The sequence below is a fragment of the Schistocerca nitens genome, chromosome 3 (assembly GCF_023898315.1).
Source record: "Schistocerca nitens isolate TAMUIC-IGC-003100 chromosome 3, iqSchNite1.1, whole genome shotgun sequence".
Classification (NCBI taxonomy): domain Eukaryota; kingdom Metazoa; phylum Arthropoda; class Insecta; order Orthoptera; family Acrididae; genus Schistocerca; species Schistocerca nitens.
The window spans coordinates 269729659-269742713 of NC_064616.1; the positions used below are offsets into that span (position 1 = coordinate 269729659).

Below are 13055 nucleotides of genomic sequence, written 5' to 3' on the forward strand. Positions count from 1 at the left end.
TGAGGTCATCAGTCCCCTAGACTTAGAACTACTTAAACCTAACCAACCTAAGGACATCACACACATCCATGCCCGAGGCAGAATTCGAACCTGCGACCGTAGCAGCAGCGCGCTTCCAGACTGAAGCGCCTAGAACCACTCGGCCACAGCGGCCGGCTATCACTATAACGGTCTCCACTGCAGGTACTGATGAGATTTTGCATTCGTGCCTGTTTAAGAGAGTATTTGTTTTCTTCTTCTTCTTCTTCTTCTTCTTCTTCGTGTATATACTAGGCATCTGCCTGTTATTCCCTCTGAGTTGAAATTATTGATCTTTCCACGTGCTATTCGATATTCCAGATCATCTTCTGCACGCCGGCTAATAATTAATTTTGGTATTCTATCTTCTTCCATTTTTGTGACATATTCCTTAATCTGCTTATTAAGCTTTTCACTCCGATTTCCTCTCTGATGTCAGCATTCTTCCTCCTGTTGGATGGTGTGTACCCAGCTGTACTTGTTAGGAATCGTTTCTCCAATACTTTTATTCTTCGTACATTTCTTTTCGTTACAGTCCACGACGCACTTCAGTATGTTATGGGCGCTACTGACATCGTTTTGTAGAACTTTATTCGAATTTCATTTCTTGCTTTAGGTCTGATAGTTCTATAGATGTTCGGTTAGAGTAGTGAAATTGTTCTAGCTTCTTTTATATGTCCATTTCTATCGTAAATGAGACAGTACTTCCTATGAAAATGAAAGAGTTTACTCTTTCTATTTTCATGTCATTTATTATTGTTTTGCTGGGAATCGGCTCCTGGTCCCTGAAGACAACGCCTCGGTTTTTCTTTGAAGATACTAACACATAGTGTAATTTAGCTGTTGTAGACAAAATATGAGCGGCTGTCTGCAGTGTGTTCCCGCTATCACCAATCACAATTTGATCATCAGCAAAGAGGAATGTCATAGAATAATTTTTCTGTTCGTAAATGAAGACTGGCGCAAAGCAGACACGCAATCTCAGTGAGTCTCGAGTTCTTGGTGTTTTCCCGTCGTTTTCTGGCTAGACCCTAGAAAATGAATATCTTCCGGATTATTGTCATTTTTTATAGCCTGTCTTAATATAATTTCTGATGTGACACTGAAACTATCTAAATCGTGGGACCTTTTGTAGCTTGGCTCCCAAAAATGCAGCCATCCAGAGCGCGGTCTAAAGCAACACGTTCATTACTTCAGAACAGATTGAAGCGGGACTCCTCTGAACATGCACTACGTTTGCCTACTCACCACGTCAACGAAAGAATCTACAGAATTCTCAGGTGTCAGTAGTTTCCGGATAGCGCAAACTTACGGGATGACATCTGTAGTATCAGTCGAGTCCGCAGTGAACAGACGACCCATGCAGCTGCACATCACTCCTTGTGCTCCATCGCCGAGCCAAGAAATTGGGCGAAGCTCCTCGGTCGTTCACGGCCATAATGACAGGTTGGTGGCCATCCCTTAACGTAGGCACAAAGCGCGGTGAGGTGTTCTTTTGTCTCTGCGGGGGACCTTCTACACACCCATGACTGAGGTATCAGAGTGGTCCCTATGAGCTAAAACCTCACGCTATGACAAATCCATTCTCGGGGACCAATATATCTGCCCCTTCACAACTTCTCCAGTTTGTTTACCACCTCTTCGCAGTGACTGACATCCGTCACTGTCCTGTGTGATCACACCGTAGGCCTGCATATATGCTGCACTAACGTGTTGCTTGAAGAATAGTACGTACGTTGCCTCGTTATGAAAGAACAACTACGACCTTAAAAGTAATGTAATTTCTTCCATTATCAGTAGCGACTCATTTTCTAGGTGTTTCCCAGTAGTACAGACCTAATTATCGAGGACATTGCACCACTCACTTTGAAAGAAGTCATCTTGAAAATGTCTCCCTAAAAGCAGTGTGTCTGCGTTATGTGTGTGGTGGTGTTGCCGTCACGAATGAACGTAGCTTCCACATTAAACACTACGAATGGAATTAATCGGTAGTTAACATTTTCGATCTACAAAAATTACAATGTGCAAGCTACATCGCTTGCTTTGAAGTGTTTAACTCGCTTACGATGAAGAAATTATACCCTTCTTCGTGTAAGGTTCGCCATATTTACGTGAAACGTCAGGAGATGTTAAAATTATTCGTATGCGCGTTTGTAAGGCCAAGTTCTGAGAAGTGAGTAAATGTTATTAATTCGATCACATATGTTCAGTAACACGTTCAGAAGAAATTTGTGTACTGGAAATCCGGCCAACTGTATGGTAGTTTCTCGAAAAACACGAGTAATTATCCTTGAATTTCGAACCTCGCAATTAGGAAAGAGTGCAATTTTTTCCCAGCAGTAAGAATATTTCCACACAAATCTTGTAAGGAACTATCATGTCGGCACATTCGGCCAGTGGAAATGTGTGTGTCTGACACTAGTTCAAGTATTTCCATAGCGACAGTCAGACGTCAAGCGAGGGCTAGTGATTTATTTCATTTTTAGATTCATGTCGGAACCGTGCGTTCAACTTCAAAGAGCTTATCACCAGACCCACTGAAAAGTTTACGCAAGTTTTTCCTTCTTTTCCGGCGTACAGCCCATCAATGTCCCGGTTCTTGCCGACCTTTTGTCTCCTCGAACCCTCTGTCGACTTCGTCAGTCTGTCTACTTCATATCCGTAGGCTACGTCTAAGTTTCTCAGATCCTTCTCTACATCATCCAGACATCGCAATTGTGGTCTCCCCACTGAGCTGCTACGCTGTAGCTTTGCAGTTAGCACCTTCTTTGGCTCTATCACTGAAACCTTCGTGCCTTTACATTTACGGTGATTGGTGGATTTTTATAGAGTTCATGCAGTTCTCCGTTGGTCCTAACACTCCAAGCACCGTTTTCTTTTACTGTCCCATATAGCTTGCGCTCCAATGCATCCAAGGCATTTTTGACTTGCATTATTGAAACGAAAATTCAAACACCTGCAACCATCACTCTTTCACTTACTTTATTTATGCAACCAGTTTCTGTGTTCCCTTACACCATCTTCAGGCGCCTTGACCATTGTAAATTGGGAGGAATCTGATGTCATGTGCAGTCATAACAGGAGCCAATATTCTATAACCGGTGTCCGTAGATATCTGGTTTACACGACACTATCCCTTCATTCATCAACCGACGACAGTAATATTGGCTCCCGTTAAGAATGCACGAAGAGATTGGATTACTCCCAATTTACGTTGGTCAGTTGGCCTGAAGGTGGTGTGATGGATCACCGAAACAGGTTGTGTAAATAAATTAACCGGAAAAGTGACGGTTGCAGATGTTTTAATTTTCATTTCATATTGAATGGTCCAAGTCCTTGTAGCCGTCCATTACAAGGATGAACATCCAAAGATTTGTTGTGTTGCTGTCCGCATTTCTGACTCATACATTAAAACTGGTTTATAATATTTTCGCAAATTCTCGTCTTCAGCTGATTTGAAACGTTGGAGATTTGCAACATTTTAAAGAAGCTGTAACAGCACCTCTTAGCTGCAGCTATTCTTGCCTTTACCTCTGTTGGTACCGAATTATCTTCCGTAACCATTCGCCCCAAATACTGAAAGTGATGTACTCTTTCAAACCCTCAAACTGCTCAATGCCTCTCCACATTGATTTGTTTCTGGTGTTGATCGTATATTTTGTTTGTTGCTTACTTATGACCAAGCCAAGTGTAATATGAAAACGTATGTTTTTGGGGTGTCCGGATACTTTTGATCACATAGTGTATATCATCTTCTGAAGCAGCATATATCACCTCCTGCGAGAAAATGGAGGGTCGTCTTTCAAAAAGACAACACTCGACCACATTCGGCACTTGTTTCTGTGAATTGTCTATTTGATATCAGAATGCAAGTCCGGCCACAAACTCCTCACCAGAGCCATTATGTAGGATGTCGAGCTGTGGTTACAAATTCCATCTACACGTGTAGTGCCTCCTTGTGTGTGGGTGCATTGAGCCTGTTACGAAGTGTGTCATTTGTAACATGCCCTCAGTATCCCAGATATTGTCACAGGTGAGAATTTGATGTGAGAACCTGTATATTAGCATTCTCCAGGCAGTTGATAGACACGCGAGCCGTGAATGGCCAAGCGTCGTACTCTTGAAAGATGGAACCAGGATAGTGTCTCGTTCGAAGTAACAGATGAGGACCCATGATGCCTGGGAGATACAGCTGTGCCGTTAGACTTCCATGAATCACTTCGATGGAGGCCTTAAGTTATGCTCGATAGCTCCCCACAATGATTCTTGGGGGTGAAGACTGGTGTGGCTGCATACAACACAAGGGCAGAATGTATCCTGTCGAACTGGCGCCGCCATACTCACAGTCGAGATAACGCAAAAACGAGACTCGTTAAAAATGTTGTGACGCCCATCCTTAGCAATACATACTTTCATGGTAGGGTACCACTCCAAACACAGCCGTCTGTGTCGTTTTGTTAACGGCAACCTATACGTGGGAAGGCTATTCAGACTTCCGGTTGCTGTTTCTCTTGCCAGTGGTGCAGGATGACTCGAGGTGCTGTACTGAGTCCATTGTTAGTGCCCGAACGGAAGATGTAGTGTGATGTGAGCACGACGTCCATGGCGCACGATACAGTCTTCTCTTTCTGCGCTCAGTCTTGGTCGACTATAACCTTAACTACATGTGTGATTTTCCTCACTTTCTCGTTCTTTCCAAGACTAGGCCACTGGCGCGTCTCGACGTCCCACATACCAGGATATTGCACACTTCGACCAGCTAGACAGCTAGCCACGTGCATACCAACAATGATATCCATTTTAAATTATATCGAAGAATGGCAGGCTTCTTTTAAATTACTTGTGGATCACACTGACGTTGCAACAAGGCACCCCTGGAGTTGAAAAGCTGCTGAAAGAGTAAAAAGAAAGAAGTCGCCAGGTGCAAATGGAATCCCAGTTTAGTTTAACGGATACTGTTCGGCATTGACCTCATACTTCGCTTGCATTCATCGCGCATATCACGCCCAGCGGCAAGTCCCAAGCGCTGGTGATTCTCGTATATACGAGGGTAAGTCAATTATTATCCGCAATTTAATTACATTTTTGTTTGTTCTGTTAGTACTGTCGTTTTACTTTGATGACACATGCTTTGTTTATTTGTTGTTATATGTTTGCAATTTTCAAGCTGCTAGGTTAGTTTCGTTATCGCTGCTGTGCTGTTAATCATGGCTGCTCCGCTGTGTATTTGCACCAAAGAAGAGCAACGTTCAGAGATCCGTTTTTTGTGGTCGGAAGGAGTATCAGGTGCCGAAATTCATCGAAGACTTTCGGTGCAGTACGGGAACAGTGTTTTGTGACAACGGAGTGTCTACGAATGGATTGAAAAATTCCGAAATGTTCGCAGAAGTGTTACGCACGATGGAGCCGGACGACCGTTTACCGCCACAAATTAAGAAATCATTGAACTTTCACGTAAATGATTCTCTTAGACAGACGATTAACTGTTGACGAAGTGGCACATCGTCTGCAAATTAGTCACAGTTCTGCCTGCGAAATCATCCACAACAGACTTGGGTTTCATAAAGTTTGTGCAAGATGGGTCCAAAACCAACTCACACAGTTGCATAAACAAACGCGCTTGGACATCGGCAAAAAACATTTGGATCGCTATGGTAACGAAGGGGACAACTTCTTACACAGGATCATTACTGGTGACGAAACATGGATCCATCATTACGAGCCGGAGAGTAAACGGCAGAGTATGGAATGGAAACATCCAAATTCGCCGTGCAAGAAAAAGTTCAAGACCCAACCGTCCGCAGGAAAACAGATGCTTACGATATTTTGGTACGCACAAGATCCAGTACTGGATCATTATGGGGAAAGGGGCACAGCAATAAACAGCGTACGTTACAGTGATATGCTTACTGCCAGGCTAAAGCCTGCAATTCGAAGCAAGCGCCGAGGATTGCTGTCAAAAGGTGTTTTGTTGTTGCACGACAATGTTCGTCCGCATGCTGTGCCCACACTGCTGAAACGCTCCAGAAATTCAAATTTGAAGTACTGGATCATCCTCCATATAGCCCCGATCTTGCCCCTTCTGACTATCACTAGTTTGGTCCACTCAAACAGGCATTAACCGGCCGTCGATTTGCCTCGGACAAAGCAGTGAAAGAAGCGGTGCATTCCTGGCTCGCAGCTCAACCGAGAACCTTTTTTTATGAAGGCATCAGGAAGCTAGTACAACGATGGACCAAGTGCGTTGAAACGCAAGGAGACTATGTCGAAAAATGATGATCTTGTAAGTTTCCTATATGTTTACAATAAAATTTTATAATTACTTAGCGGATAACAATTGACTCACCCTCATAAGAAGTGCGAAAGAAAGGACCGGCAAAATTACAGACTAATATCCGTACCACCGTAACATCGGTTTGCTGCAGAATTTTTGAGCGTATTCTACGTTCGAATATCATAAATTTCCTTGAGACAGAAAAACTTAGGTCCACGGATTTAGAAAGCATAGCTCTCGCGAAACTCAGCTTGCCCTTTTCTCGCACCATATTCTCCGAAGCATGGACGAAGGACAATGGGAAGTTTCCTTCCATAATCTTAAATTTCCAGAAAGTATTTGACTCTGTGCTACACTGCAGACTGCTAACAAAGTTCCGAGCGTATGGAAAACATTTTCAGACATTTGGGTGGCTAGAAGACTTCTTGCCGGCCAGTGTGGCCGAGCGGTTCTAGGCGCTGCAGTCTGGAACCGCACGACCGCTACGGCCGCAGGTTCGAATCCTGCCTCGGGAACGGATGTGTGTGATGTCCTTAGGTTAGTTAGGTTTAAGTAGTTCTAAGTTCTAGGGCACTGGTGACCTCAGAAGTTAAGTCCCATAGTGATCAGAGCCATTTGAACTATTTTTTTGAAGACTTCTTAATTAATACAACCCAACGCGTTGCCCTGGGACGGTGATGTCTTGGACAGAATTAGTATGTGGCGTGATGAATGGCAGCCTTCTCTAAATATTCAAAAATTTAAACTAAGGCAGACGAGTAGGAAAAACTTCCCCATAATTTTCGAACACGGTCACGTTGATTAAATACCTAGGCTTAACCATGAACAGCGATATGAAACAGAACGAACATGTAACGTCGGTTGTAGAAAAGGCGAATGGTTGACTTCTGTTTATTGGGAGAACTCTAGGAAAACGCAGCTCACCTATAAAGGAGACGGCATACAGAACACTTTTGTGACTCACTCTTGAGCAGTGCTCGAGTGTTTGGAATCATTACCAGATCGGATTAAAGGAAGACCTCGAAGCAATTCAGAGGCGTACTGCTAGATTTATTACCGGTAGGTCCTGTCAGTGCGGAAGTATTGTGGAAATACTATGTGAATTCAGTTGGGAATCCGTGAAAAGAAAGACAATGTTCTATCTCACAAAACCCTATTGAGAAAGTTTAGAGGGCAGACTGCAGAACGATCCTACTGCCGCCAAAGTACCGGGTGATCAAAAAGTCAGTATAAATTTGAAAACTTAATAAACCACGGAATAATGTAGATAGAGAGGTAAAAATTGACACACATGCTTGGAATGACATGGGGTTTTATTAGAACCAAAAATAAAACAAAGTATTGCTAGACGCGTGAAAGATCTCTTGCGCGAGTCGTTTGGTGATGATCGTGTGCTCAGCCGCCACTTTCGTCATGCTTGGCCTCCCAGGTCCGCAGACCTCAGTCCGTGCGATTATTGGCTTTGGGGTTTACCTGAAGTCGCAAGTGTATCGTGATCGACGGACAGCTCTAGGGACGGTGAAAGACAACATCCGACGCCATTGCCTCACCGTAACTCCGGACATGCTTTACAGTGCTGTTCACAACATTATTCCTCGACTACAGCTATTGTAGAGGAATGATGGTGGACATGTTGAGCATTTCCTGTAAAGAACATCATCCTTGCTATGTCTTACTTTGTTATGCTAATTATTGCTATTCTGATCAGATGAAGCGACATCTAAAGGTCATTTTTTGGACCTTTGTATATTTTTGGTTCTAATAAAACCCCATGTCATTCCAAGCATGTGTGTCAATTCTTACCTCTCTATCTACATTATTCCGTGATTTATTCAGTTTTCAAATTTATACTGACTTTTTGATGACCCGGTACATCCCGCGTAAGTACTGCGAAGACAAGGTAAGGCAGGACTCGTACGAAAGCTTAGAGAGAGGCGTTTCCCGTCGTTCCATATGTGACTGTGGCAGGAAAGAGAATTACTAGCAATAGTACAAGGTACCCTCCACCAAGCACCGCCACGTGGCCTGCGTAGTATGGGCGTAGATGTATAAGTGTCGAATGCATGTGTGTCTAGTGCTGGTAACCTCGCTTTTCACAAGCAAGCAGCATTCTCCGCTGTTCTCCATAGCGCTCACCAATCAACCATCTATCATGGCACTAAGCCATAAAGCGTTTTACAGTTAAGATGTTTTTCTCTTCAGTTTACAAAATAATAAGTGAAGGAAGAATTTATTTAGATAGATAAACGTAAAAAGTTTTATTCTTTCCTCTTAGCTATGAATATACACTAGTGGCAATTAAAATTATACACCAAGAAGAAATGCAGATGATAAACGGGTATTCATTGGACAAATATATTATACTAGAAATGACATGTGATTACATTTTCACGCAATTTGGGTGCACAGATCCTGAGAAATCAGTACCCAGAACAATCACCTCTGGCCGTAATAACGGCCTTGATACGCCTGGGTGTTGAGTCAAATAGAGCTTGGATGGCGTGTACAGGTACAGCTGCCCATGCTGCTTCAACACGATACCACAGTTCATCAAGAGTAGTGACTGACGTATTGTGATGAGCCAGTTGTTCGGCCACCATTGACCAGACGTTTTCAATTGGTGAGAGATCTGGAGAATGTGCTGGCCAGGGCAGCAGTCGAACATTTTCGGTATCCAGAAAGGCCCGTACAGGAACTGCAACATGCGGTCGTGCATTATCCTGCTGAAATGTAGGGTTTCGCAGGGATCGAATGAAGGGTAGAGCCACGGGTCGTAACACATCTGAAATGTAACGTCCACTGTTCAAAGTGCAGTCAGTGCGAACAAGAGGTGACCGAGACGAGTAACCAATGGCACCCCATATCATCACGCCGGGTGATACGCCAGTATGGCGACGACGAATACACGCTTCCAATGGCCGGCCGAAGTGGCCGTGCGGTTAAAGGCGCTGCAGTCTAGATCCGCAAGACCGCTACGGTCGCAGGTTCGAATCCTGCCCCGGGCATGGATGTTTGTGATGTCCTTAGGTTAGTTAGGTTTAACTAGTTCTAAGTTCTAGGGGACTAATGACCTCAGCAGTTGAGTCCCATAGTGCTCAGAGCCATTTGAACCACGCTTCCAATGTGCGTTCACTGCGATGTCGCCGAACACGGATGCGACCATCATGATACTGTAAACAGAACATGGATTCATCCGAAAAAATGACGTTTCGCCATTCGTGCACCCAGGTTCGTCGTTGAGTACACCATCGCAGGCGCTCCTGTTTGTGATGCAGCGTCAAGGGTAATCGCAGCCATGGTCTCCGAGCTGATAGTCCATGCTGCTGCAATCGTCGTCGAACTGTTCGTGCAGATGGTTGTTGTCTTGCAAACGTCCCCATCTGTTGACTCAGGGATCGCGACGTCGCTGCACGATCCGTTACAGCCATGCGGATAAGATGCCTGTTATCTCGACTGCTACTGATACGAGGCCGTTGGGATCCAGCACGGCGTCCCGTATTACCCTCCTGAACCAACCGAGTCCATATTCTGCTAACAGTCATTGGATCTTGACCAACGCGAGCAGCAATCTCGCGATACGATAAACCGCAATCGCGATAGGCTACAATCCAACCTTTATCAAAGTCGGAAACGTGATGGTACGCATTTCTCCTCCTTACACGAGGCATCACAACGACGTTTCACCAGGAAACGCTGGTCAACTGCTGTTTGTGTATGAGAAATCGGTTGGAAACTTTCCTCATGTCAGCACGTTGTGGGTGTCGCCACCGGCACCAACCTTGTGTGAATGCTCTGAAAAGCTAATCATTTGCATATCACAGCATCTTCTTCCTGACGGTTAAATTTCGCGTCTGTGGCACGTCATGTTTGTGTTGTAGCAATTTTAATGGCCAGTAGTGTAGTTTATTTAGTTATTTTCCAGACAGCTGCAGCAACGATTTATAATTTTCTTTAAATATAGCACTATTTTTTCTATCATTTAGCTGACGGATTAAACAAATTGTGTACAAATAAATTTAAATAAAATCTATGTCGATTTAATTAGGAAACTAGAAACGTTCAAAGTTTTAGGAGTATATGCAGCATGCTGTACATATTTGGCTGTGTTCAGATGAGCTTTCTGTTCGTCGGAATCTTCATTTAAGTTCAAGCCCGTTTTCCTAGAAGAAACAATTGGATTCGCCTTCCGTACGATATTTGGACGCGATGTAAAGTTACTGATGTCACTGAGTGACAAGTCTCCTCGATGCGCTGTTTGAAGTCATCTGGTGTTGTGGGTTCGGTGACATTAACATGATTCTTTAGATAGTCCCACAAAATGAAATCCACTGGTGTCAAATTGGCCGGCCATGCGTCCCATTCCTGAGGATTTGGTTAAACTAAATCAGTTATATGTTGGGGAAAAAATGTGCTATTTTAAAACATATAAAAATGGTTCAAATGGCTCTGAGCACTATGGGACTCAACTGCTGAGGTCATTAGTCCCCTAGAACTTAGAACTAGTTAAACCTAACTAACCTAAGGACATCACAAACAGCCATGCCCGAGGCAGGATTCGAACCTGCGACCGTAGCGGTCTTGCGGTTCCAGACTGCAGCGCCTTTAACCGCACGGCCCCTTCGGCCGGCTAAAACATATACCTAGTGCTGTAACACTCTGGAAAACAATTAATTAAATGATGTTCAAACTCTGCAGAAAGAGTTTACCTGTCTAAATAAATATTCCTTTCAATTGTTCTTTTGTTAGCTGCAGAGGAAGACGCTTCATCCGACGTGCCCTTTATGCACTTGTCAGGCCGGATAACATGGTCACGTGTTGGCAACGCAATGCATTCTGATCGCCGTTCAAGCTAACACAAATTGTTGCATATTTAAACATTTACGTACTCGTTAATAGTATGGCCGTGTCTGAAATTGCATCTGTTTTGCAGATCTTCCACACTCTTACTTCGTGGATGAAGGCCACATACGGAAAAATGATGAATAATGTACCTCGACCTTCAACGGGACTACAGCAGCAATTACTGCACATCTCAATTAAAAAGAAAAAACTGTCTGGCACAGCTGTGTCGAGAATAATTCACTAGAACCTTATATTCAACCTTGTTGATTTTATAAAGAGTTGGTAGAGACTGGTGTACAGTGACTTCTCATGCCTAGAATTCACAGTCATCTAGGATTTTTAAATTGTCTCTATTGACGGTAAAATGTACTAATGCAATTTCGGCCGTATGACCATTATCACGTGGGGTTCTGTGAAACTACGAGGGACGTTCAATAAGTAATTCAACACATTATTTCTGAAAGCAGGTTGGTTTTATTCACCATATTATTCCCCACTCTTTTGGCTACAAAACCCCATTTTTTCAAGATAATCTTCGTTCAATGCGACGGCCTTACGCCACCTTATGGGAAGGACTGTGTGCCCGCATGCTACCACTCTTCTCGTCGATGTCGGAACTAACGTCTTACTGCATCAGTAACCTCCCCCTCATCCATGTACTGCTTCCCGTAGGGCGTAGAGTGTATCCTTCATTGGTCCAAATAGAGGGAGGTCGAAGGTGAGAGGCGGTGTGGTGCCACTCCACGGATTGTCGTTTTGTTTACGATTTGGTGTGATGTACTCGTGTTGCATCGCCTGTGACGATGTTCGACAAAAAATTGTCACGCTCAGCCTCGAAAAGCGCAACCAATTCCGTACAGATGATCCTTCGTTGCATTTGGTGGTCTTCTGTTACGCGGCGAGGAACCCGTCGGGCATCGCGCCTTTGAGTACGCGAACTGATCGACAAGTGTATCATCACTAACAACAAAGACGTCCAGCTGTGCAGCGAGGTGTTTGATTGCGATCAGTTGATCACCTCGAATGAGAGTGTCCTCAAATTCTAATATTACAGGAATTACAGCTTTGTGCAAACGGTCTTCGCGCGGGAGTTCGGACAGGTTTGCTTGATTTTGTTGAGAGGATAACAGACATCTCGTCCAACGACTCACCGAGATTTTGTTCACTGTTTGGTCTCCGTAGGCATACCGCAAGCGCGTATGAATATTTGCCGTGCTCTGGTTTTCCGCTAAAAGAAACTCAGACACAGTTCTCTGCTGGGAACGCACATCCGTTGCAGACACCATTTCGATGGTTACACATAGCTCCGCAACCTATTTACATTTCATGAAACTATATGGGCTGAAGGGGGAATATCCGCAATGTCCCACATTAAATTCCGCATTTTTCCAAAGAAATCTGCTGGGAAGAAATTAGTGGCTTTACGTATTGAATGCCCCTCGTACAAACACTGAGCGTACAAACCTGCATTTGCATCATGTCATGCATCTGGCAGTTACATATTTTATTATATAGCTGCTATATGCTTGGAACGAGACTATAGAAAACTTTTGCTGTAGCTGAAGTCAATGAAGACGGGTTTCTTAGACTTAGGTATATTTTTCAGTCATTAGCTGAGTCCTTAAATTAACAGGCATCTTCATTAACCATTCCAACTCAGTAGGAAGGCAAATGAACGTGTACGCTCAGAATGTTTCTCACAGATTTCAGATCTTGTTTTCCTGCGCAGATCGGTAATTTATATTGCGTTCTCGATTTGTTTCAGATCCCGGAGGTCATCTGGAGCCCCCGGCAATTCTACACCACAGCCACGCAATTTGGCTCCTGGAGGTAAGATTCATCTCTTATTTGTGACTGCTTCGCCATAGGTGACTATTCTACTTTTCTATTGGTTTTGCTATGTTCCAATTGCATAGTTGAT

General features: G+C 43.9%; 1 protein-coding gene across 2 annotated transcripts in view; it reads left to right on the plus strand.

Moving 5' to 3' along the window:
- The window catches only part of LOC126248235 (cAMP-specific 3',5'-cyclic phosphodiesterase), a 953544-nt gene that overhangs the window by 611125 nt on the left and 329364 nt on the right, over positions 1-13055 (plus strand). For both annotated transcript variants that reach the window (XM_049949066.1, XM_049949067.1), the window contains one exon: positions 12900-12964. In XM_049949066.1, coding sequence (XP_049805023.1) covers positions 12900-12964 — 65 coding nt within the window. The remainder of the gene's footprint in view (positions 1-12899; positions 12965-13055) is intronic.